Source organism: Corvus cornix, chromosome 8 (assembly GCF_000738735.6).
Source record: "Corvus cornix cornix isolate S_Up_H32 chromosome 8, ASM73873v5, whole genome shotgun sequence".
In the NCBI taxonomy this organism is placed as follows: domain Eukaryota; kingdom Metazoa; phylum Chordata; class Aves; order Passeriformes; family Corvidae; genus Corvus; species Corvus cornix.
In genome coordinates this window covers 25,431,800-25,457,789 of record NC_046338.1, presented here as the reverse complement: position 1 = coordinate 25,457,789, position 25,990 = coordinate 25,431,800, and the positions used below count along the sequence as shown (strand labels likewise).

Genomic DNA, 25,990 nt, shown 5'->3' with positions numbered 1-25,990 from the left:
GACCTTGGTACACTGGTGTTTGTGGCCATTTCACACTCTCCCAGTTTGCATGGGCTGCCTCCGGCCAGGCACTGGCACTGTTTGTGTGGCTGATGGCACAATGCAGCCTCTGTGCCCCGTGAGCAGTGACCACAAAAGCAGCTCTCTTTCCTCAAAGGTGCCTTGGGTGCAAAGTCCTGAAAAACACCTGCTGTTTGTCTGCAGCTTCAGCCCCCTTTTGGAAAGTAGCCATGGGACAAGTGAAAAGATCCCACAGCTGGAGCTGCCCTCTCACCCACGGGTCCCCTGGCATGACTGCAGGACAAAGTTGGAGCACTCCACTCTCTGCCACCCTTTCGGGGATCAAGAGCTGGGCTGTCCAGCGCTGCAGGACAGCAGAAGACTCCAGCCACTTCTCCCACAACATGGGTTGTGCAACTGCTGTGGGAGGGGGGTGGCTGCCTGCCCTCCCTGCCCCCGCCAAAGCACCACATCTCACCTATAAATCTGGAGCGAGAGGGGCTCTCTGCCCACAGCGGAGGTGACACAGAGCACAGGTGGCTGGAGCTGGAGGTAAGTGCTCCTGGGGGGGCTGAGAAGCCTTTCCTTCTCTTCCTACCCCACACCTTGGCACTTCTGGGGTTGGATACTTGCAGGGACAGTGTGGAAAGTGTGGCACAACAGGCACAGGGTGGCAGAATCAATGTTTTTTGTGTGTTAGTTGTAGCTTCTCTGCAAGAGGGTAGGGAATCAAATAGCATATGTAGCTGGGAGGTGTCTGTGATTTAAGTTAGCTCCCACCATGCAAAAAAAGGCCTCCCCCAAGACCATAAACAGTGAGCTAGTTTAGCTAGTGCTTTCTTCATTTACAAAGGAAAAAGCCCAGGTTTTTCCAACATGGGAAAGCAGAGTATTCGTTAGGTGTTGCTTTATGACTGAAAGTTAAAATAGTTCTGGAGAATTTGGTGGGTTTTAGAAAATACTGTGTCCAATCCCATTTTTTTACTGAAGACCTTTTTTCTTTTTCCTGGTGAATACACCTTCCTCTGTGTCTGGTGGAAGCTGAAAGTACTTCTCAGGGCAGAGGAACCAGTACTACCCGTAGTGACATCCTGCTATGTTGAATTAGTAACTCAGCTGAGCAGGGTGCTCCCTCCAGCCCTGGGGTTAAACCACAGATTGCAGCAGCACCCCCAGGGCACCTGTGTGGGGGTCCCTGCTCTGGCATTGTCCAGCCAAGCCACGGAGCCTGGCCATCACCCCTTGTTTTATTGCCTGGTGCTACCAAGAAGAATTTGGATCCATCATCCTAACTGCAGCCCTGGGAGCTTTGTAGGGCTGGACGTCAATCCAGGGGCTGTTGCCTTTCCAGCTTTCAGCCCTGCAAGGGAAACAAAAGTATCCTAAATCAAAGGTGTGCCACACCTATAGCCCCTCTATCAGCCTCAATAGCCATGTCAAAGTCAGCGTCATCTTCCCTGGCGATGGGTGATGGGACCCTGTCAGTGATGCAGAGACTGAACGGTCCCAGTGCATTTTTTTTTTTTCTGAGAGAGGCAGATATCCAAAGATAAAATACAAATATTTGCAAGTCTGATAAGGCAGGATAGTTTAAACACAGCTCGTAAACAAAAACTGGCAGTGAATTGTGGGTCAATTATATTCTTTCAAAGCCAGCTTCCAGGGCAGCTGCAGGGGTTTGGAAGCAGCCCAGGGAGTGCACTGTGAAAGTGGATAGATTTTTAAAATAAAGAAAAGAAAATATTTAAGACGTTCAGTCTAACTTGTAAATGAAGAGCCCAGAGTGCTGGTAAATGGAATGAAGTTTGGCGGTAGCATATAGAGAAATCCAAAAAAATACAGAGGGTATGCCAGGAGCTGCCCCCTGAGAGTGTGATGATTGTCTGTGAGGTTTCTCCCAGGTTAAACCCTGTTCACAGCCCAGGATCCCAGTAGAGACCAGAGGGATGAGAGTGGCTGTGGTGGGCGCGGGTGTCAGCGGGCTGACAGCCACCAAGTGCTGCCTGGACGAGGGGCTGGAGCCCACGTGCTTTGAGCAGAGCCAGGACATCGGGGGGCTCTGGCGCTACACGGTGAGCCAGCGGTTCCTGTCCTCCTCCCCTCGGGAGCTGCAGCTTTGCAGGCTGGGGAGAGGGTTGAGTTGGGCTCCAGTGGGTGTGGAAGGGCTATGAGAGCTTGCTGGGTGCTGACCTGTCCCAGCTGCACTCCCTGAGTCCAGGGGAGCCTGGGCTGATGCACCCCGGGGTGCCATGGCAGGAGCACATTGAGGCCGGCCGGCCAAGCCTTTATCCGTCAGTCATCAGCAACAGCTCCAAGGAGATGTCTGCCTTCTCTGACTTCCCCTTCCCTGAGGACTTCCCAGTGTTCCTGCCCAATGCCCAGTTCCTGGACTACCTCCAGCGCTACGCTGAGCACTTCAGCCTCCGGGAGCACATCAAATTAGGGGTGAGTGATGGGTGTCCTGCACGGCCCTGCTCCCCACCCGTGCTGGGTGCTGGTGGTGACTTTGCTTCACTTCCATATTTTAGACCACCGTTGTCAGTATCCGTAAACACGCTGACTTTGCCACCACGGGCCAGTGGAATGTGGTCACAGAGGCGGGTGGGAAGCAGACATCGCATGTCTTTGATGCTGTTATGGTTTGCAGCGGCAATTTCTCCGAGCCATCCCTCCCCCTGCACTGTTTTCCCGGTACAGTATAAGGCTGCTTGTAGTTACCTGCTTCCAGGGGCTGGGGAGAGAAGTTTTAGGGGTTCCTTGGGGAAAATCCTCCCTTCCTTTTCTTGCTTCTGCTTTCCAAACCTTCTGGCATGAATACATTCTCATGCTTCAGAGGCTTTGTCTCTGAGAACCCATTTTCGAGAGGAAGCATCAATTCTGTCTGCATGGGACAGAGGGCTGGACCTCCCCAAGTCCCTGGTGGCCAGTGATTGCACTTCCTTGCTCTTGCCATCTGGATTGGGTTTTTGCACCAGTTCTCCCAACAAACCCACAAATGCTCAAGTACTTAAAAGCTTCATTTCTTCTTCCGCAAGGCATCGAGAGGTTTCGAGGGCAGTACTTCCACAGCCGGCAGTACAAGCATCCTGACATTTTCCAGGGCAAGCGTGTCCTCGTGGTGGGCATGGGCAATTCAGGAGTGGACATCGCAGTGGAGGCCAGTCGTGTAGCTGCAAAGGTGCCACCACCCAGCTATCCCCGGGGTGTGGGGAAGGGGACACTGGGGACAACGGCTCAGTGTACTGTCACCGTAGGGACATGGTGTACAAATAGCCTTTCTGAGCCTGAATTTCTTGGTCAAAATCCTACCTTGAAAGCAAGCTGGTTTTTCTCTTGTCTCTTGTTTCATCTCCACCAGCAGCAGCCAGGAGGTCTTAAAGATGCTGTTGCTGCTTTTCTGTTGCACAGCTGTCTGCCCCATGCCCCTCTGAGCTACCTTACAAAGGAAAAGCAGCAAATTCATCACCTGAACCATTGACTCTTCTCTTCCAGGTGACCATCAGCACCACTCGAGGATCCTGGCTGCTCAGCCGTGTGTTTGAGCATGGCTACCCATGGGATATGGTTTTAAACACTCGCCTTATGAGCCTGATCAAAACCAACCTCCCCAGACCCCTTCCATGGTGGTTGCTTAGTTACAAGCTGAACCAAAGGTTCAACCATGAAAACTATGGCCTTCAACCAGAGAAGAGGTACTTCTTGGTGGCTTCTATCCCATGCAGATGGGCTTGTGGTGTGGGCAGGAGAAGATATTCATCAACCAACATCCACCAATGTTAGTGATCTCCAACGAGGAATTTGTAGCCCAGCAGGAGAAGATAAGCTGTAGCTCCCTTAAGTGGTGAGAGTTTGGGCATGCTGGAAAAGCCTAGGAAGGCCCAGAGGAGTTTTTCTCCTGAGGGTCCCTGGGAAAAGAGAAGGAAGGCTTAAAGCATGGTTCAGTTCTGAAAAGAGATGATTCAAGGAGTAACTGGGTGAAGGGAAGAAGGCGGCAGGAGATGTCCACGAATCACTCATGCTGTGGGACAGGGTGACATTGGGGAAACCTGTTATTGTTTGGAGGTGGGGGGCAGGGCTGTTTGCTCAGAGAAAATGACACCAGGAGGTGTGAGCTGGTGGGCCGTGGGGGAAGAGGAGCAGGGGCCCTGGCAGGGCTTGTTTGTGGTCTCCCATTCTCAGAGACTCCCATTCCCCTGGCTCTCCACAGCTGCCTGGTGCGTGAGCCCGTGCTGAACGACGACCTCCCAAGCTACATCCTGACAGGCAGGATCACCATCAAGCCGGGCGTGAAGGAGTTCAAGGACAACTCCGTTGTTTTCCACAACTGCCCTGAGGAGGAGCCCATTGACGTTGTTGTCTTCTGCACAGGCTACAATGTCTCCTTCCCATTCCTAGAGGAATCGGTTGTCACGGTGGAAAACAAGCACGCATCCCTCTACAAATACGTGTTCCCAACCCACCTGCAGAAGCCCACCCTGGCTGTCCTTGGGCTGATTAAGCCCTTAGGAGGCATCATGCCCGTGGCAGAGATGCAGGCACGCTGGGTGAGCCGTGTCTTCAAAGGTAGGGGAGCAAATGTGAGCCCTCCTGTGTCCCAAAATGCAGCTCAGACTGGACATGTATGGTCCCTCCCACAAGGGAGATCCCACAGCTAAGAAGTTCACTTCAGAGCAGACAAGGGAGCATTTTCAAGGCTCAGACTTCCCAAGTTATTTCACTTCAGCTAAGCTACAGCAACATAAGTCAGGAAAGAAACCTGCTCGTATTTTGTTTGGGGTTTTTTAATAAAAATAATAAGAATAACCCCATGGAGGGCTGGGTAAGGACTACTCCACAGAGATGAGAAGCTCTGGGGTTTCTCTTCGGGATGATCCTCTCTGGGGCTTGCACAGCCCATCTGAACCCACATCAGCTGCCTGTGCCCTGACAGCACACATCTGTGAGAGCAGGAAAAGGTGTGGGTGAATGAAAAGGTGTGGGTTAATTTGGAATATTATGGAGGGCTGGCTTCTGGCAGGAGTGACACTGCTGAACAAATTGCAAGCAATGAGACTTTCCTGCCCTCCCAGGCAAGGGATTCCCACATTTTGCATCACTGAAAGAGTTCACAGTTCCCCCTCAGTAGGTAAACTTGGCAGGATGCTCTCCTCTCTTTTTCAGGCTTGTGTCAGTTGCCTTCCCAGTCTGTCATGGAGAAGGAAGTAAATGAGCAGAAGAAAAACCAAGTCCGATGGTAAGTCATTCCCCAGAGCCCCAAAGGTTTCGTGGTGGATTGAAAAATCCCTGGAGTTTTTGGGGCAGCAACACACAGGCTCTCCCTCCGTGCCTGTTCCCTGTACGTATGGCAGAGGAGAGAGGAGGATTCCCAGATGCAGCTTCCCCTTTACTCACTCACATCGAGCCAATGTAACCTTTGATTTTACACTGATATTTTGCCTATTGGTGACAGGAAGAAATGAATTCAGGGTACTCAAGACTAAAGCTTGCTTGGGAGTTGGGGAAGAGTGCCAGGATCCCCAGGGACCGAGACGTAAAATGGCAGAGAAATTAATGGTAATAAATGCAAAGTAATTCAGCTGGGGGGGAAAAAAGGCCAACCCACAACCAACGAGGATAACACACAGATTGTCTCATCTCTCGGCAGGGAGACCTGGCTCAGTGTGAACAGGTATCTGAGCACACTGCTGTGTGGTTCACAGGCTGGCAAAAGGCTAAGAAGGATTAGGGAATGAATGAGATAATCCCAGGAAACTGGATGCTTCACTTAAATAGCTAAAGGAGACAATGTATAGAAGAGTGAAATACAGAATTGCACAGAACAGCGGCTGTACAATACAAGGCTAAATGGATGTGGGCTTTTTTCAGCCCACTGAAGGTGGGACATGAAGCTGCGAATTCTGCAGAAAAGGTGAACTGGAAGCAATTCTCCAGGTCACTGTGTATTTGTGCAATACTTGGTGGAAATGTATATGAGGGATATCAAAGTGTGCCACCTTTCTCATGCTGCACATGACTTCTCTGCAGAAAGCAAAGGGGGTTGGGTTTAGGCTTTTTGTTTGTTTGTTTTGAAAAAAACTCAAAACTGGTTTGCCAAAGTCTGTTAACAAAGACTCTCCAAGGTGAAGGGGGGAAAGAGGTGGAACTCATGAATAACAAAGTGAAAGACTGAGTGCTTGACATGAGCCAGCATCACTTTACGGGTGCTGTGTCATGGACAGGATCTGGTTCCCACTGCATGTGCATCCACTCCTTTCCTAAAAGGAACCCAGAGGCAATAACAACAAGGATGCAGAGGACCTGCACTCTAGTTCCTCTAGGCCCTGCTGACACCAATCTTTCTCCTGCCTCTTCTTCTTCTCTGATTCATTAAGGTTTGGTCTGACCTTTGATGAAGTCCTCAAAACCGAGTGGCTGGTCTACCTGGACACGCTCGCCTCCTTCATTGGTGCCAAGCCCAGCGTGCTGGGGCTGCTCTGCACAGACCCTCGGCTGGCCCTCACCATTTTCTTTGGCCCCTGCTCCCCCTACCAGTACCGACTGGGCGGTCCTGGGCGCTGGGAGGGGGCACGGCAGGCCATCCTCACCCAGTGGGACCGCGTCCTGAAGCCCACAAGAACGAGAGTCCCTGCTGCCTCCTCCAGCTCTTTCCCTTCTCTTCTGACTGTGGTGGGATTCCTCCTGCTCCTGGCTGCTGTGATTTTTGCTTTCCAGTAGCTTTTAGAGCCTGTTTGTTCATTGTTGTTTGAGGTTTTTTTGTCCTGGGGGATGTTATCTCAGGTGTGCCACAGGACTGGGGAAAAGGATTTCAGTAGATGGCAACAAACTTTAACCTGCAACCTGCAACACAAACCTCTCTCTGCTCCAGCTTAACCCCAAGCACAGCTTTGCAGACCCCATTAGCCAGGGATGGCAGCCTCACCCAAGTGTCTGTTGCCCCTCTGCTCCCTTGCCTGCTGCCAGGAGCAGAGCAGGGATTTGTGGCATAATTGTGCCTGAATCACACAAGACAGGATACAGTGAGGACAAGACTAGCAAAAGTGGCATTGTGTGTCACAGGTGGAAAGGAGAAAAGGTGCCCAGGAATTATCTGGGCTGTGTATATGGGTCACGCTGTCCCTTTCTCCAAACCTAAACACTGTGACCCCAAAATCCCAGTTTGGGTTGAATTGGTGCATCTTTCCAGTGAAAGGGCACTGGTTGGTTGTGGTGGTTTGTCACACCTGAGTCTGGGGTGGGTACCCTGTGGGGCTGAGCACTCCTGGCTTTGCTTCCCTGCCTGCCCTACTACTGGATAATCCTTAGGCTTTGTTTTGTGCATGGAGAGACTTTAAATGAATAAAATCTCAGTGGCTATGGCAGGAGTGTGCTACAGGTGCCTCCCCGTCCTCTCGTTGTGTGCATGGGAAGAGCTGGGAGGGGGGAATCCGTGTCTGAGTTGGGGCTGTGCCACCAATTGCTATGGGCAACTCACAAAACTGGGGTTAAAGGACTTTAATCGACCCCGCCCAAATTAGGCTGCATGGTGCTCCATGCTGTCTGCTGGCAAAAGGAGTATGTTTTACTGATTTCCTGGGGATGCCAAGTGAACACATGCCCAGCACAGGCACCACAAAAGGGGATTGATCAGGACAACCCCATGCTGCTGCCTGGGCTGGAGCAATGACGAGTTACAGCGTGGGAGTCCTTGCAAGCATGTTCCCTTTGGGATTATCATCTGAATTTTCACTTGGCACTGCCGCAGGGAGGTTGAGAACTTTCTTCCAGTGCATTTAGGCACACGGGGCGGGGGAATGCAGGTGTAAAGGTCAGTGGTGCAAGAGCCGTGGCGAGCTGCCTGGACTTCAGCCTTCCTTTCCAATCCACAGCAAGAGAAACTCAAGGGAAATTCGGCCGAGATCTGAGCAGCTAAGGCACAGCACTCTCCTGCAAGGTTTGCTCCTCGCTTCTCTTGGATGGGTTTTTGCAGAAGAAGAAAAGTTAAGGTGGTCAAAAATTCCCAGAGGGAGAGAAAAAAGTGGGCAGACAGCTCTCCAGGGTTTTGGCATTCACTGCTGGTGGGGGGGGGAGGGGTGTTGCAAGGACCCTCTGGAGTAAAACCACCTGCAGGCGGTGCTGGAAAAGGGGGGTGACTTGAGCACCCTGAGCTTGTCTACCCTCTCCTGAAGCCAAAGAAGGCTTCAGAAATGAGGCAGGCAACTGTGGGCATGTTGTGCCCTGTTCCTGCAGATCAAGGAGTGGCTCAGGCTGGGCTTTCAGATGCCAAAGGGTTTTTTGCACCTCCCTCATTTTTCCCTTTCTTCAGTTTCCTCCAGTTCCCTCCAGTTCCCATTTATGTTAATTTACTTTTTGACAAAAAACTGATAGAAAAAAGTTATAAATTACTCTTTCTGCAGACTCTGTAGTAGGAGTGTTTATTACCTAATCGAAGTTTACATGGGTTCATTTTTTCCTAGTTTCTTTGCTTTCCAGTCAAGCTCTGTGCAGCTCAGTTTACACTCCCCAGCTTTGAGTTCCTCCCATTTATACCCAGTGTTTCCCGGGTTTCTTACCTTTTGTATATCCTGTAATCCCAGCCGTGCTTTTACAGAGCTGTCTAACTTCTGAATGGCTGCGCCGTGCTCCTGCTCAGTCAGGCATTGCTTTGCTTTTTTTCTGGTTTTAAACCCTTTTTGTTTTCAAGAGATTGCTCTTTAATGGGAAATTAAAAAGGAAAGCGTGAAAACGAGCTAGCTTAGCTGGAGTTGTTTCTTATAAAGGTTTCAGGAGGATCACCTTATGCCGGCAGAAGATAGCTGCAACTTCTTTGCATGCCCTGATTTGGGCTGGAAAAGGGAATAAATTTAAGCAGTGGAACAATGAGGTTTAAAAGTGCCTCCTTTTTTCCCCCCATGAAGGAGGAGAATTCCTGGACCCCCACTGTGGGCTTACCATAGCAGGAAGGAAAATGAGCAGAATCTGTCCACAGCATTTGAATCAGGAGCTGGCCATGCCTTTCTTCAAGAACAGTTTTCCTTCATGGAAAACTTCTCCTTCACCTGCAGCCAGAGAAGACATGGGGTTTTTTGCTGGGGATGGGAAGAAGGGACTGGCATTTCTGCTGATCTCTGGGCTGTTGTGTTTCCAGTTGCTCTCACACCAGTCCACTGCCTGCTGCAGGCCAGCATGGTCCGGCGTGTGGCCGTGATCGGGGCAGGGGTCGGGGGCTTGGTTTCTGTCAAGTGCTGCCTGGATGAGGGGCTGGAGCCCATCTGCTTCGAGAGCAGCGAGGACATCGGCGGCATCTGGCGCTACACGGTCAGTGTGTTCTGGGTTTGTCCCCAGGTTTGTCCCCTCCCTTGGATTCTCTTTGACTACAGCAAAGACAAAAGGGTGGTCATGCTGTCAGGGGCTTTCCTGATCCCACTTATGGGGCTCCTCCTGACTCTAAGATGGAGAAGGAAATGGAGGGAGCAGAAATGATTGTCACTAGGTGCTAGTCCTGGTTTATTCTTTGTACCAAAATATAAAGAAGAAAAATACTCATATACTTTATGGGGAGAAAGTCCTTCCTATACACCTGGAAACAACACCACTGGCTTCACACAGGACTCCACGGATGATAGCAGAGTCAGTGTGTACCGCTCAATCATTACCAACACCTCTAAGGAGATGTCCTGCTTCAGCGACTTCCCCTACCCGGAGGATTTTCCCAGTTACCTGCCTCACAGCCTCGTCCTGGAATACTTCAGGATGTATGCCCAGCACTTCGACCTCCTGCGGCACATACGCTTCCAGGTGAGCAGGGATCCCAAACCCCTTGGGGAGAGGAGCCATCAGTAGCTGCAGATTCCAGGTGGGACAGGACAATGCCAGCTGCCAGGCCACAAGGACCATGTGCCTTTTGCATCCTGCACACAGCCTTTAGGCCCCGTGTTTTAAATAAGGCTGCTTGAACATGGGCTTGCCCCCCAATGCCATCACCAGGAAAAAGGTACAGGGTGGGATTTAACAGCTTCAGAGGTGACATGCAGCTTCCCAGGGACCCAGCCTGCCCCCGGCAGCCCCAGCCTTTCATAGGCACCTCTCCGAAACATGGTGTGATCACTGACACATGGTGTTTTGTTGGGCTTTGGTGCAAGACAACAGTTCTCAGTGTGAGCAAGCGCCCAGATTTCACCACCTCAGGCCAGTGGGAGGTGGTCACCGAGACTGGCAGTGTCCGTGAGTCCCATGTCTTCGATGCCGTCATGGTTTGCACCGGCCATTACCAGGAGCCCTACTTGCCATTGGCTTCTTTCCCAGGTAAGCCTTGTCCCAGCAGTGGGGTGTGCTGGGGTTGCCCCACACGGTTTCCCCCAGCACCCATGGGTCCCCTGGTTGTATTTTCCTCTACAAGCCTGCCTGTTCCATGAAGCCCCCCACTGGAGCAGACAGGACCCTGACCCCATGGAAATGGTGGGGGGCATTTCAGGGAATGGGAAAAACACCTTGTAAAGATGCATCCAGGCTTTTCCATTAGGATTTGCAAAGCAAGACTGAGCTGAGGAGGTACAGGAGGGTGGCATCACCCAGGAAGCCAAGACTTCCATGGGCTTCTCAGCTGCAAGCAGAGGTGGGAGGGGGGGGAGTTGGGGGTTGCAGAGGATCTGGGCACAAGGCTGGGGCAAGGAAATGTATCTGGCAGTAGGAGATGCATCCTGCTCTCTGCCTAGGCACTGAAAGTCGCTTCAAAGGCCAGCACCTCCACAGCCGGGAATACAAAGATGTGGAGGCTTTCAGAGGAAAAAGGGTCCTCGTGGTCGGCATTGGCAACACTGGTGGTGACCTCTCTGTGGAGCTGAGCCGTGTGGCTGCCAAGGTACAGCTCCATGGTAGTCCAGACAGGGACAATGAGAGCCAGGGGTTCAGGGTACCACAGGGAGCTTTGCCCTCAGGTTTTTCAATAAATTCCACTTCCAATTGAGGGCAATTGAAGAAGCTTTGCAACTCCTGAAGTTTGGGCCACCTGAGGACTGGCAATTGAGGAGCTGTGGAAACTTTATAGAAGCCACCACGAGCTGTTTGGTTCATCTGGATGCCATCTCCTTCCCTTGGGATAACTCTGTGTTGGCTCAAGTGCAGGAGATGGGATTTGCCATTCAGGGAAAAACCAACTTGCTGAGACCTGACTTCCTCCCCAGGTGTTCCTCAGCACCAGGAGCAACACATGGGTCATCAGCCGGGTCTCGGACCATGGCTTCCCCTGTGACATGGTCAGCACCACCCGCTTCAACCACTTCCTGGACTGGCTTCTTCCATCAGCCCTCACAAGGAGGATCAGGTTTCGGAAGTTCAATTCATGGTTCAACCACACAAACTATGGCTTGGCTTCCAGCAAAAGGTATTTTTTCTGATTTTTTTTTTGGGTGATCAGGCAGTCTTTATGGCATGAAATGCTCAATTTTCAGTTCTGGGGAATATTTGTGGAATAGCAAACTATGGGAGAGGAACTCTCACCACAAAAGTCATTTTGGGTCCCTCCCAGATGCTAACACTGCTGCCCTCTTTTCCCCCTCCAAGCTCCAAATTTAAGATAATTATCAATGAAGAGCTGCCATTCTGTCTCCTCTCTGGGACTGTGGTGTTGAAGCCAAACGTGAAGGAGTTCACTGAAAACTCTGCTGTTTTTGAAGATGGGACAACCGAAGAAAACATCGACGTGGTGCTCTTTGCCACGGGTTACAACTTTTCATTTCCCTTCCTCGAAGAGTCTGTTCGCAGCATCATCGACGATAACCGTTCCCTCTACAAATGCGTCTTCCCTCCCCAGCTGGAAAAGCCCACGCTGGCCATCATTGGCTTGATCCAGCTGACCGGCTCAATTATGGTGGGATCAGAAATGCAGGCTCGCTGGGTGACAGGAGTCTTTGCAGGTAGGAGATGGGGGGATCTGCTGGGGTGGGAGGTTTGGGGCAGCCTGACCTGCTGCCCACAGAGCTTAGGGCATATTTCAGCTCCATGGTGGCCATGGGAATCAGTAGCATGGCAGACTCTGTACACCAGCTGCATCCCTGTATCCCTGCTGCTCCACACCTGCTCACCACACCTCAGTAAAGGTGCTGGGACCTTGGGAAGGGACTGAACATTTCCTCTTAAGGTGCTGCTGGAGGTCGCTGGTTTCTCTGTTCTCAGGCTGGAACAAGCTGCCTCCCCCCAGCAGGATGATGGCTGATGTTTTGAAGAGGAAGCCACCAGTCAAAAGGTGTGTGATGCTCCTGCACTCGGGATGAAATGGGTGCTGTGTGTCAGGATATCTTCAGAGAAGGGGGGCCTGATGGCAGTCATGCTTAGGACACCGCAACTGCATTTATTACCTCACCACCTGTAGTAGTAAGGTGGGGAAATGCTCTTGTGGCTCCTTTATGGAACAAGACACCGTAAGTTGCTCTGGAGCGGTTTATGACAAGACCCAGGACCTGCAGCTCACCTTCCCTCTCTTCCCATCTCCTTTTCTCCCTCCCTTTCTCCTTCTCTGGAGATCCCCCTCTGCCAGGCCTCCAAGCCATGTCCTTATCCCCAGCATGTCAAGATGGAGGTTTGGTTTCCTCCAGACTAAGGGTGCCATCTCGTGGCTTCTCCCTCCCAAATCCAGGCAGTCGGAGACTGCTGGGTTCAGGGCCAAGCCCCATCCAGAACCCCCCTTGGAGCCGGGCAGTGTGGGTGGGGGACAGTTTGTGTCAGTTTTCGGCAGTATTCCACAAAGCTGCTGTGTGTGGGGGAGCTAACAGCCTGCCTTGTCGGCACTGGGATTTTACAGGAGGTCAAGATGTGTCCATGAGGACGTGGGGTGGGTGATGCTGGATGTGCTGCCTTGCAGGAGCAAGGAAGGGACCTCGGGTTGCAGGCTGGGTTAGGTCTGCCAGCAGAGCAGGGCTGGCTCATGGGACACTGGTGCAAAACTGGGACATAACAGAGCCATGGGGATGATGACCGGGAGCCCCAGTGACTGCACCACAATGCTGTTACGCAGAAATATGGAAGCCTGAGGTGCAAGGGAAACAATCTTGAGCCTGTTTCAAATTTCCTGAAGCAGATTCAGCATGTCCTCCCTCCTGTGAGGGAGATAAGGCTTCAAGCAGAAAAATCTTGGAGGTCCCTCCCAGCATGGGACGCTTTCTGCATCTCCCAGATTTTCCCAGTCCCCTTGGCATTCCTATCTCTGAAAGTCTACAGCTCTACTTCTCAAAATCAGCCAAATCCCTGAACCTCAGGGAAGGACATAGCAGGGGTACTTGTGGCATTACAAGGGCAGTACTGTTAAGTTAGAACTGGTTTTGGAGCCACAACTATGCTGCAGAGACAAAACAAGCTTCTCCTTATCCCCTGCCCTGGGTAACTGCTGGGACCAAGCCACAGAGGCTCTTTCAGGGCCTTTAGCTTTATTTGGGGCTGAAAGAGCTCTGCCCCAGAGACTGGGGCTCACCTGATGTTTGAGCCTGATGCTTTTGCTTTCCATGGAGCTGGGGACTGAGATAGGATGATGCTATCTGACTTTCATTTCCTATGTCCCATCAAAGGAATCCATCCGAGAGGGAAAACCTGAAGATGAGTTTTATCAGCTACACAGACGAAATCGCTGCATGTGCTGGTGTAAAGCCCAGCGTGTTGAGGCTGCTCCTGACAGACCCCCAGCTGGCCCTGGCCGTCTTTTTTGGGCCCTGCTCACCCTACCAGTTCCGGCTGGTGGGACGGGGCAAGTGGAGCGGGGCCAGAGCTGCCATCCTGACTCAGTGGCAGCGCACACTGAAGCCCTTGAGAAGTCGGGTGGTGGATGACAATTCTGACAGCTCATCTGGCTGGTACTGGATGTGCCTCCTGGCTCTGCCAGCAGCTCTCACAGCAGGTTTTCTCTTTTCTAAATACCCCCAGCCAGGCTGGAGCCCCTGGGCAGGTCCCCAGCTGTAGAAGAAACCTGGAGAGCCCCAGTGCCAGGTGAGCTGGGGACTGCAAAAGCTGTGCCACCGCCAGGTGCTGTCAGAGGGCTGGAGCTGGCCCAGCACCAGCAGGAGCCTGAACCCTGGGGCTGTCTGGTGCCCATACACCTCCTGCTGCTGTTTCACCAAGGGTAATACGGAATGTTCACTCCAAACCATTTGGGGATGAACTAGTGAACTTGAGGCCGGCCTCCCTCCCCTCTGCTCAGCCAGAGCTTCCTCCCTAAAACTTTGGCAAGACCCACAGTAGGTTGAGATTCTATGAAACATGAACTGTTGAGAGCTATTTGTGTCTGGTAACTTTTGGGACATGAAGGAGGGAGCCACAAATAAACCTCACAGATTTGGTCTTTGCTAATGGTTTTATTAATAGCTTATTATCAGGTTGTGTGAAGTGGACCCCAAGTTGTGGCAGAGGGGAGAGTCTTGCCCTTATATATATATAAAATACATATTTTATATATAACCTATATAATGTATGGACGAAATGCTATATAGGCTAATATATAGATATATAATAAATTATACGTACAGTGACAAATGCAAGCAAGCAAGTATCCCTGCCATTGCCCGAGCAGCCTCAGGCTTACAGGAAACCCTGAATCCCACCGATTCAGAGCCTCTCCACCCCTCCCTGACTGCCTTCATCGAGAGATTTCGCTACAAATCCGGCGGACGAGCTGCAGCCGATTCCCTGCGGGAAAGTGTCTTTCCCTTCCGAGCCGTCCGTCCCTCATCCCACCGCAAGAGCCGTGGGGACGGGGATGGGGATCCAAAAGGGGATGGAGACGCGGAAGGACATGGGGGAGTGGACCCAAGCGGGGTTCGGGATGGGAACCGGGATAGGAAGCCGGACGGGGCCGGGATGGGAACGGGGTCCGCGCGCGCGCGCGCCCCGCCCTCCGGCCCGCGCCGCCAGGGGGCGCACCTGCCCCCATGCGCCCGCTCGACTGCGGCACGGCGTGGTCACGTGACCGGAGGCGTGGGGGCGGGGCAGATGATGCGCGTTGTGCGTGGTGACGTCATACGTCGTTGGCGCCCGGCTTGGCCGCCCGCCATCTTGGCCCCTGTGTGGAAGCGGCCGAGGCGGCGGCGCCGGGAGAGGCAGCGGCCCCGCTGGCACCGGGACCCGCGGGCAGCCGAGCGCCGCGCTGCGCGCCCGGTAAGCGGCGGGGCTCCTCCCCTTCACCGCGGCGGAGTGCGGGCCCGCGTCGCGATACGGCGCCGGCAGAAGCGGGCGGGCGGCCTGCGCCGCATGGCCCCGGGCGGGGGCGGCTTCCGTCCGGGCGGGCCCGCGGCCGGCGGGTGAGGGGCGCCCCGGGCCGGCCCCGCTGCCGGGCGGAGCTGGGCGGGCAGCGGCGCCTGGGCGGCCGGGCCGGGGTGCATTGGGCCGGGGTGCATTGGGGCCGCCCCGCATCGGTGCCCGGCGCCGGCCGCGCCCCGCCGGGCACAGCCCGGGCCGCGCCCGGGGGCGGCGGGAGGGGCGGCTGTGCTGGGACTGCTCCTGCGGGGGTGCTGCTTCTGTCTCCCTCCCTCCTTTTTGCCCCCCATTTCCCCCCCTTTATCTAACGGCTCGCGGTCTTCCCCTCCTTTTTTTCATCTCTCCTTTTCTCTCTCCCTTTCTTGCTCCTGTGGAGATTCCTCGAGAAACCCGCTGACTGCTGCGTGCATTTGCGCTTACTTTGTGGCTGTGATTCTGCCTGCAGAAACGCGGGGGGAGAGCAGCCTTTTCTTGCGGGGTGCTGGAGGCAAGGCGCCTTGGTTTCCAAGTCTGAAATACGCATCCGCGGCTCTTTTACTCTTGGCCTACAGTAAAAGGCGGTTCTTGGGTGGTTTGATGTAGGACTGAGTAAAGGAAGGCATTGTTTGTGCTCCCAGGCCCAGGATTTGTAGGGGTGGGGTGGTCAGAGCCAGGGGTGTTCTCATTGATAGCGCTTAAAGGATTGTGAGATGACACGGCTGAAATTCAGGCACTTGGTCTGCAGTGGGCAGAATGCAGTGGGTGATGGGATGCATCACCCAGGGATGCAGGGATTGAAAATTTTGAGGCTGAAAGTGGCCCATTTAATTTCCAGTTCGGGCCCTCTTTCTGGGCCCATGCATGAGAGCATAGGGCTGGGCATTGAATGAACATTGCAATTTTTCTTTACTTTTTGTGTTTCACGTGGGTGTTCTGTAAATATGTTCTTTGGTGGAAGGTCTTGAAGTCTATATGTTCGAGGAAGGACCATTTTTCCTTGTTGCCCTGATTACTAGGGTTAGATAGCTACATTACTGGAAATTAGCGGTATTTCAAACTGAAGGAACAGGACTGTAATTTTTAGTAGTTTTATTTATTGTGCAACAAGGCACCAGGCCTGCTTGGTGTCTCATCTTAAAGAGCTCTGCTCAGACAAGAAACTGCTTTCGAAGGGGCAGGAAACAGGACATGATCTCATTTGTCCATGTATGAGAAACAAAAGGATTGACCTTAAATACTGGCTGGCGGGAGCTGTATGTGGCTGTCAAGTTTTTTTTTAATTATGTAGTCTAAAGAATTTTTCTTCATTAATTTTGTGGTGTTTCGATGTAATTCTGCAACTGTTTTCTTGGGACTAAAGAATCTCAAAGATTTGGGAGTTACTTGAACTGGATCAATGTTCCGTGGAAAGGTGGTTTGGTGATGTGGGCTTGAGAGGTGGCTCTTTAAACTGAAGTGAAAGCTTGGTTCTCTCCTTGGAGAATGCTTGGAGACCAGGATTGAGGCCTCTGCCACCTAAAACTCTGCCTTGGTGTGTGGATATGTTCCTTGTATGAAGTTCTTGGGTTTTGTAAATAATAGCCCATGAGATATGTATAAATCAATATACAGTTGCTTCTGTGAGTCTTGCTAATATAAATATTCTCTGTCTTGGCAGTTTAGTAGTAATTTATAATAACTTTGTTCTCATTTAGACTTTCCATAATCGGAACCCTAGTTTTTAGTAGAGCAGAACAGTTACATCAGTCTCCAGTTTTAGCTTGGACTCCTGCTCCAAAGCTACAGATTTATGGGATGCATCTTCCATAGGTCCTGTTTCCCCACATCCTGGAGTGTGCTAGGGAAAGTGAAACAGGCCCCAGTGAGCAAGGGAAAGATGATGCAATTCAGAAGGGAACTCCTGTGTGGGTTTGGGACTGTCTGAATGAATGCTGGGTGGCAATTAAGAGAAAGAATGTAAGTCAAAGCAGCGATTATGTTGTATGGGGTTCACTTCAGCCAGGTATCCTACAGTACTGGGAGTACAAGCCCTCTGTTCCAGACCGTTTTCCAGGCTAAGGAATGGAAGGGATGTGAGAACGGAGAGAGGGTAGAAAGTGTCGACTAAATACCATATAAGGGGTGGTGTGGATAAAATGATGAGATAAAAATCTTGCAGAAGAATTAAAGCCTTGCACAGTGTGCTCTTGCAGAGGAACACACCCTTGTGTAGTGGACTGGGGATGTGAGAGAAGGAAAAACGCTCCCCTTCCTTCTGCTGCAGGAGGAGTTGGACATCTTCAAAGGCTCATGGAGTAGTAGAGGGTTTGAGGGGGAGAAACTCTGCCCTGAAAATGCACCACCTTCCCACTAGTTGAGGATGGATGTTGGGCTTGTAATGACGGGACTGCCAGTGGTGATTTACTGGTAGAACCAGTTCATCTTCTGTAGGAAATTTTTCCTTTGCTCAGCTTCATGCTCTCATTGGTTTTTGGGTCTGGGTTTTACAAAACCTAGTAGAAGCTTACGGATGAAAGCAGTGTAAAAATAAAAGCTGAAATTGGTGTGAGGAGGTGGGAGAAAATAATACTCTGAGTATCAGTGAAATGAAAATGGAGTGCACAGCAGTCTAAAAAAATGCATCAAGAGCAGAGGAAGATGAAGTCCTAATAAAAATCAGATGAAGACAGCTTTTATGTCTATGAAGAGCAGGCTAACAGAAATAGACTGTTTTTATTACAAATACCTCAGCCATTACATAACATTCTAAGTAAATGCTAACGAGCTCGTCTGTTACAGATTGCAAACACATACTAAAGGGAGAAACTGTTTAACATTCACATTGTTCATGGTTTAAATTATCTGACACTGTCTTGATTAACGGTAAAATTGGAGTGCAGAATCAACATTACATGTCTTTAGTCTGAAGTATGATAGTGATAAATTTTAACTGATATGTATTTGAAAATAACATGGGCTTCATTTTCAGGGTCTTCCAGCATCAGAGACAGGAAGGACTGCACTTTATATTCAGGTACAACAAAGGCACAAGTACTGCGTGAAGAACTGGGGCATCACCCAGTCCTGGATAACTGAGAGAAGAGGGGTCTCTTAAATACCAATTTAAATCAGTGTACAGCTGATTCCTAAGTGAAATGGCAGCCTTACTTGATTTTACTTAGTTGGGCTATAAAATTGTAGTTTAGCAATGACTAGGCTGCCCATTTTTTGCTGAACGTCTTGCTTAAGTTAGCAAATCAAACTTCCTCTGCTTAGAAAAGCAGCCCTTTTCAGGCTGTCCTGATGAAATAATGTAAACAGCTATACCTTGGTTTAAAATTCATATTTCTTAAGCATGTGACTGTTCTTAGATTTTATTGTTTATAAATTTGAACTTACAGTTTAAATCTATGGTCATAATTTTAAGGAATGTTTGCAGGAGTAATAATTTAGGATGTACTTTAACTGATTTGAACCTTCAGCTAAGGTGGAAGTGCAGCAACATTTTTTTGTTTGAGAAGCCAGTAATTTCCTCCAGTTAAAGACTTGATATTCCTTTAGGACTTCTGTTTCAGCCTCACCAGATATTCCTCTGGAGGACCTCTGTCTTAATATCAATGAATTGGTGCTTTCATTTTGAAAAAGAATAAATATTGTATTTACAGGGCTTGTTTTTAGTCATGTTTAGGATAGTCTGTGCTTTGTATATAGGTGCACAGCAGAAGTCCTCTAATGAAAAGGATCAAGAACATTTTCTCTTGCCAGTGTTTGTAAATAAGAAAGATGTATTTTAGTGAAAAAAGCTTGCCTTTGGCTTGTGGCATTTCTGAGTGGTTACTTTGCTGGAGTCACCTTGGTTAGGAGATATTTTTCATGCCACAGATGAAGCTATCAGCATGGACAGAGCTTTGTAGGACACACATAGCTTTGGATAACAAACAGTTCCTTGATAAGTATTTTGATAACGTATTGAGCCTGAATTATTTACTGCATGTTGAAAGCAAAGTGTCAAGGGACGTGTGGGATTTTTTTTTTTCTAAGCAGAATAAACAGAGAATCAAGAGCAAGTGAAGATGTTAAACTTCGTCTGCAGCCATTTGGCAGATGCAAGTTAACTTCCACGGAAAATGGATTCTGTAGTGCTGAAAGACAGATGCATAAATCTGGGTATGCTGATAAGGCTTTTCTAATTTATCTTCTCATCTTTTTTTTTCCCTTTTTTGTAACAAGGCGTGGTCAAATCCAGTCTAAAGCAGAGGGCTGAAGTCAACCCTTACTGTAATAAACCAGTGTGGTCCAGAGCTGTTGTCGGTGTGGTGTTGGCAGCTGCATCTCTTACATGCTGAGCATTCTTTAGTGAACAAGGAGATGTGTCTGTTCCAAGAAATTAGTGAGTCACAGGGAAAAGCATGTAGCCAGAGATCCAGAGATAATGGGCAGCAGGTAGAAGAGACCGTGAGCAGCTCTGAGCTCTCTCCAAGCTGGACCAGACGGAGGAGCAAATTCCACCACCTTTGTATGCACTGAGTGAAATTTTTTTACTGGTGCTGTCAGTGTGTTACAAGCTGGTGCATTTGGCAACCCTGGCTCTCACTATCATGGTGGGAGTATCTTAAAAGCCTTCAAAATACGCTGTAACATCTCTTTAATACAGAGAAGAAATTATGTTTATTTTTGATGCACATGAGTCAGGTTAGGAATATGGTAGGAGTAACAGGCAGCAAAGAATTCAGGCAAGGTGGGAAGTTTTGAACGTGGTGACAAATAGCTTAATTCATTACATAACTGATTAGAGTAACTGTTCTGAACTTTTTTTTTTTAATAATGGTGGGGTTGTACAAGTCTGTACAAAACTGTTTGTTCTGTAGGTTTCTACTGTTGAGTGCTTCCATCTTCAGGTTGGACCCTTCAACAACAAAAAAAGGTTGAGAAGATGAACAGAAAAGAATTGGGGAAAAAAAGCTAGCAAAGAGGGGATTCGTTTTGGCACGTGTTCTAAAGAGTGGAAGTTGTTAAGGATGTAGCCCTAGAGTGGTTCTTGTGCACTGTCAAAATATTCTCAAGGAGCTCATGAACAAAGGAGCTTGCCTGAACATTATTTCAAAGCAACTTCTAACAAATTTCCAAAATAAAACCTCAGATGTAATTATTTGTTATTTAAGGATTAACTTAGGAATAAGGGCTTTGGAAAAACAAGTTATGTATAAGAATTTTTACTTATTTGCAGTTTAAAGATGCAAAAAAGTATATGTGGAGGGAAATCCACTGCTCAAAGTTGTGGTTCCTTGGGAAGAATGCTGAAAAAAGGTGTCACTTCCTCTGTGAAGAAATATTAATTATTTCAGTAGGGCTTGGAAATTGTGGTAAAGGAGCAGGAAATGGAAGTTTTGAGATTCCTTGAATTATTCACAGCAAGAGTGGCTTAACTTTTTTTTCTTAATCTGTCCTGCCCTCTTCCACTGTCCAAGTCTGCATGGGGTGGGTGGGAAGGGTTGAAAATATGCCACCTGTTCAATGAGGCTTTGTAATAAAGTGTAGGGGCTTTTGGAGTAAGTATTAAAGTGAAAGGGAAAAATGACATAGTGAAAAGATGGGTATTGGCTGTAAATGGCTGCAACTTCTGTTCATCTGTCGGGAATCTGGTCTGTTTTCATGTACTTACTGATTTTCTTTCATCAGCTTCCTAAAAGAGGAAGCATTTTGCACCAACTTATCACTGGGACTGACTTCAGGAGTCAACTCCGGGTCACCTCAGCTGTTTCTGGTAACTTCCCCCAGACAGCACCTGCAGAGGAGCAGATTCTGAGCCCGGCTCAGCCTGCACTGGAGTCAGACGTGTCAGCAGTTGTCAGGCTGCTTCTGTAGCCCCACCGTGGATTTGTCTTTTGCCCCCCTTTTCTCAGCCTGACACAGCAGCCACTACTCAGGATGCCACCAAGGAGGCCACTCCCTATGTCACTTTGGGTGTGGGAAGAAGGGGTTTGCTGATATTTTTGTCTTTTCAGGCTTCTGCTGGATAGTGTGATTCAGTTGAGCAAGAAACAGTGGTGCTTGTGACAGTATGCTAAGTGTGTTTGTAATTTTTTAAGGGACTGTTTGTGTTCCTAACCATTAACAGATGCCTTTACAGAGAGCTGCTCTGGTCTGGATAAGCTGATCTAAATTAGCTGTTAAGAAGCCTGGTGAATAGCTGTAATTTTTTTGGTTAAAAAGACTTCTGACAGGTAAGACAGGTCATGTTAACCTTCTGTATTCAGAGAAGAGTGCTACCTACCAACCTGCTGTTGGAATCCTGTACTTTGATAGCAGGTACACAGCTTGTTTCTGCAAGATTTTGCTTTAATTTATTCCCTTATCTTGTGCTCAAATAGGCAGTGATTCAATTTTGTGAGCTTTGAAGTTTTCTCATTCTTCCAAATAATGGAAATTTCTTTAATAAATGGTTTTGCAAATCTTAAAAATAAGTCTCATTTGGCATCTGCAAGTTGAAAAGCTAATTGGGTGAAAGCACTTACATTGTTCTGTTCCCAGAAATAATGAAAACGCATATCATTACGATGCTCTCATTAATTCTATAGAAACTGTTTTTGGGGTTTTTTCTGGTCCTGGCTTCCTTCCAGAACTTCCAAACTCCTGCCTCAATTAAAAATTCACAATTTGTAAAGTTTCTTAACCAACTGCATGAAACCGGAAAATCAAAACTCTGTCTTGCAAAAAATTTGCTTAATGCTTAGTGACAAAGAAGTCAGAAGAGACTTGTAAAGTCATTGTCAGGCTAAGAAGAAATAAAATAGCCTGCTCTAGGAGTGACCTGCAAAGAAATCTGGGATGTTAGGTTTTCAGAAAAGAATACATTTTTAGTTGAAATGTTTGATAATCTAGTGAAACGTCTAAACTGTAATCTATGTCTAAGGATTATCAGCACATGGCCAGAATAGCTGTGTTGGGTTAGTGCATCGGCTTTGTGCAGTGCTCGTTCTGACTTAGATGGGACATTCACTGTCAGTCTCTTTACTGGAATGTCTTGAAAAATCCTTTCTGGCAAAGAAAGTTGGATAATTTGAAAATGGGCTGGCTGGCACTTGAAGGAATGCTTCTAATACAGTTACTGGTAGTTACTCCTCATTTGCACTTGAGCTGTGGTTGTGTTAAGTTTCTCTCCACTGGTCTGGTTCATATAGAACAAATGAGTAAATGAACTGGACATTTGCAGTACCAGTGGAGGCTGTGCTGTATTTACCTGGTCAGTATATTCCATGGTGTGGTGTTCTCATAGCCTACAGTTTGTAGTCTTTTCGGCCTCTGGGAGCTTTTTATTCATGTGTCAGCGAGAAATAAGATTTGTTTTGCATTGCTGCCTTGCTGTGCCTCAACCCAAACTGGGAATTGCTCTGAAAAGAACTGGAAACTTGTTGGACAAGTCTGATGGTCATTTCTCTTGGAGTCTGCAAGCAGACATGTGGAGAACTATTTCATTAAGCATGGTTCCACATCACCTCCATCATCAGTGGGAAGCTCTCTGGGACAAAGGCAGCCTTACAAAACTGTGACTGTAAATACAGAATAAGATATGCTGGATGAGTGTTGAGGCTGGTGTGCTTCTACCAGGATCAGTGGACCATTCCAGTAGACAGGAATGCTGAACCCAAGTGTGCATTTGGTCTAATGGCACATCCAGGGTTTCTGATTCTCACGATTTTGTGATGCCTGTGCAATCAGGTTCACAGCTTCAGCCTTTAAGTCCATTCTCTTTAGTATTTGAATGTAAGCCAGTTGGATCCGTCTGTTAGCCTAAAGAACTACTCCTCGTGTTACAAAGAAGTTTGAGAAAAATTACCAAAGTAAGTTTTCTTTACTCAGAAGCCAAATTCAAGTCACTTCTATCTATGTGTTTTAAGCCAGTCATCAATTTTTTTTTGGCTAAGGATTTGATCCTCAAGGCTTAGTGTGGACATCATGTGTTTCACTTCTTCAAGGTACTTGACTACCCGAGTAAGTATGGGAGAGGATTTCTGTAGGAGTCTTAGTTGCTTAAAAGTGCTGCTGTTTTAGGTGGCAGATGTTGGGTTTTCAGTTCAGAATAGTAGAAGAGCTTTCGTTAAAACTCTCTGGTGATACTTGTACCATTTTTATTTATTATCTAACCTCTGTAAATTCAAAGAATTGCCAGACACCAAATTCACTGAAGGGACTTCATTAACTTGACCTAGTTTGATACTCCACTTTGATAATTGATATTTTTTAAAATCAATTTTTATTTTAATTGTAGTTATCATTAAAATACAAATAACAGTAATTATAAATTAAAGTAATTATACAGCTAAAGCAGACAGAGGTATTACATCTTCTGCATGTGCAGTAGTTGAGAACTGAATATTTTTAGGGAGGAGCTTACTAATTTCAAGGTTTTAAGAATAGCTGTATTTATGCTTGAGTGCATCTCTGCATTATCTCCTTACTTCCTTGTAAAAGGCAGAAGTAAATGTTAGCTGTGTTGGTGAACAGCTTCCCTTATCCAGAAAGCTGGAGATCAAAATACGGGCCATTGGTGTAAAACATGGAAGAAAGTGACAAACATTGAAAGCACTGAATTCCTGGGTAACTGCATTGTTGTAGGTGATATTTAGATAGTACCTGTCAGAATATTGAACGCCTTTATTTGATGCTCTGAATATAAATATGCAGAAATATTAGACTAAATTAAATGAAAACTGCCCTGTATCCCCCCCCGAGTTCTTAAATAGCTGCACTGGCATCATTCTGCCTGTGAGGGGAGGGAACTGTAATCTCTCAGTTACCTGAGGTTGCTTAAAAAGGAGAAGATTTCATAAGCAGTACAAGTATCAGAAATTATCTTAGCTGAAAGAAAGCAGCTGTGGGACACATGAAAATATTCCATGCATTTTTGACAATTTTATTGCCAGTGTGAGTTTAACCTGTCTGTGGCTTTTTAATCCCTTGTTATATGGACACATTTAAGTCATGCTGATTCTGATTGATTCTACTGACCAGGCTTCTTCTGGCAGGGCTGTTCCGCAGGATTATGGTTTCTGTGCATGTCCAGTGAAATATTCATGCACATATAGTTAAATGTATATTAAAATCTATGGAAAGAGACAAATTTGAGGTTTGCTGTAGTTGGATCTGTGGGGTTTTTAATTATTTTTTCTTCTCAAGAAAGCACTGGGAAAAAAAATGAATAGAACTGAGAGATTTTTTTTTTTCCTGCAGTATGTGTCCTAAAAGTTTGGTTAGTGCCATGTTAGTCTTAAAATGCTCCTAACAAAAATCCCCTGAGCTGTTGTGGTTCATTGCTGGTTTTCCTGTTGGCAAGCCAGGTTTTAGGTGATCAGTATTTCTCCCAAAAATATCAGTTCAGCAAGTTGCCTTGCAGGCTTTCTAAGGCAGCAGATTTGCTTTCTCCATAGATTGCTGGTTCAAAGTAATATATGCTTTGTGGTGAAGTTAGTTTCTGTGTAGACTTTTTTTGTGGGTGGCTAATTTGGGTTGTTTTTCATTGCTTAGCTTAGTAGCTCTATTTAGACTGTTGTTGGATGTCTGTCAGAATGGATGCAGACATACTTGTGGATGCTCATTTCTGGCATCCACAAACTCCATTTTTAAAAGATGCATCTGTGGGATAATGCCCTAAAATGGCTGTCTTCTGACATTGTCTGTTTTCCACCTGACATACTTAGTCTCGGTACTGTTTTGGAATGACTTTCTTAGGCTTTAAAGAGAAGTTATTTGAAGAATGATTGCACTAGCAGAGCCTGCTTTGCTACAGCTTTGTCTCAGGATGGATTGTCTTGGTTCTAGTGAGCAGAACTAATTTTGATTTTTTTTCCATTTGGGGGCTATTAACTCCTCTGTAGGTTGTGCCTGTACTACAGTTCTCCCACTGAGGTGATGGGTGCAAAGAAGGTAGTGATTAAAGAGTTTTCCTACTCTGCTTCCAGTCTCCATGGATTCTATAGAGTCAATGCAATCAGTGCATTGTGTACCCTCTTTCAAGCTCTGCTGAGAACCAGTGAGCCTAAAATCTAGGTGTTAGTGATGCTTTCTAAGGAAACAAAACTTGGTGTAGATTTTGTTCAAGAATGAATTGTAGTGAGATCTACCCAGAACTCTTTAAAGATTTGAAGAGCTGTGATGGAGGTACATGAAAAACAAGCTTGAAGTTCCCAAAGTTTTCCTGCATTTTTCAGCCTGCTTAGCAGGAATCTGCTTGATAATGAACCTTGCTACAAATGGCACTTGGAGGGAAGGGAAATCCTGACTTGAGAGGCTTTATTAGATACTTAGATTTGACAGAGACTTCTTTGCTACCCAAGCATTCCTTGAGGTTCTCCAAGCTTATTTTCATGTCATATTAACCTGACTAGTGCTGAAGTTCTTAAGAATTCTTAATAGTGGGCTAAATGGCCAAAACGTTCATTTGTTTTGTTGTTACATTTTTGTAAATAAAAATTTGGCTGAAAGTGTTGGTCCCAGAGTGGTACTTTGGGCACTACAAAGTTGAAATTGTAAGGTCATCAATAAGAGGTTGTTGATGTGTATTGTCTATAAACATCCATGTCAGAGAAGTGAAGTCAGTATGTTTAATTGTAACTCCATTATTTATTTGTGTGCAGCCTTCTCTGTGCAAAACCACATCCAAAACCCATATATTCAGTAATTGCACAGTGTTGTGGAATGTGATTTTAAAGAGAGTTCCTTGATAATGGGTTACAAAAAGCATGAAGAAGGCTTTCCTGGGTTCCAAGTACTTTGACTACAGTATCTTCTGTTTCTTTGTTTTAAATCTGCATTATATTTC

The 25,990-nt window shown here is 47.8% G+C and overlaps 2 protein-coding genes across 22 annotated transcripts in view; both read left to right on the top strand.

The window, feature by feature from the left end:
* The first annotated feature begins 326 nt into the window (after positions 1-326).
* LOC104695454 (dimethylaniline monooxygenase [N-oxide-forming] 1) lies at positions 327-14,310 on the top strand. Of its 10 annotated transcripts, none has more exons than XM_019291562.2 (17): positions 327-552; positions 1,902-2,072; positions 2,257-2,445; positions 2,529-2,691; positions 3,036-3,178; positions 3,493-3,692; positions 4,208-4,563; positions 5,161-5,233; positions 7,866-7,930; positions 9,125-9,294; positions 9,586-9,774; positions 10,119-10,281; positions 10,692-10,837; positions 11,160-11,359; positions 11,539-11,891; positions 12,151-12,220; positions 13,536-14,310. In XM_019291562.2, exons 2-17 carry the CDS (start codon positions 1,947-1,949, stop codon positions 13,921-13,923), a joined length of 2,994 nt encoding a protein of 997 aa, XP_019147107.1. In that variant the 5' UTR covers positions 327-552; positions 1,902-1,946; the 3' UTR covers positions 13,924-14,310. The 10 variants fall into 10 exon arrangements, 8 of the variants coding, with proteins under 8 accessions (XP_019147107.1, XP_039412302.1, XP_019147105.1 ...); XM_019291560.2 differs by having other exon boundaries at positions 467-552; positions 1,891-2,072; XM_019291563.2 differs by having other exon boundaries at positions 472-552; positions 1,920-2,072.
* A 699-nt stretch (positions 14,311-15,009) lies between these two features.
* The window catches only part of PRRC2C (proline rich coiled-coil 2C), a 70,385-nt gene continuing 59,404 nt past the window's right edge, over positions 15,010-25,990 (top strand). For all 12 annotated transcript variants that reach the window (XM_039556138.1, XM_039556142.1, XM_039556147.1 and 9 more), the window contains exon 1: positions 15,010-15,114. The gene's annotated coding sequence lies outside the window, so the exon portion shown is untranslated. The remainder of the gene's footprint in view (positions 15,115-25,990) is intronic.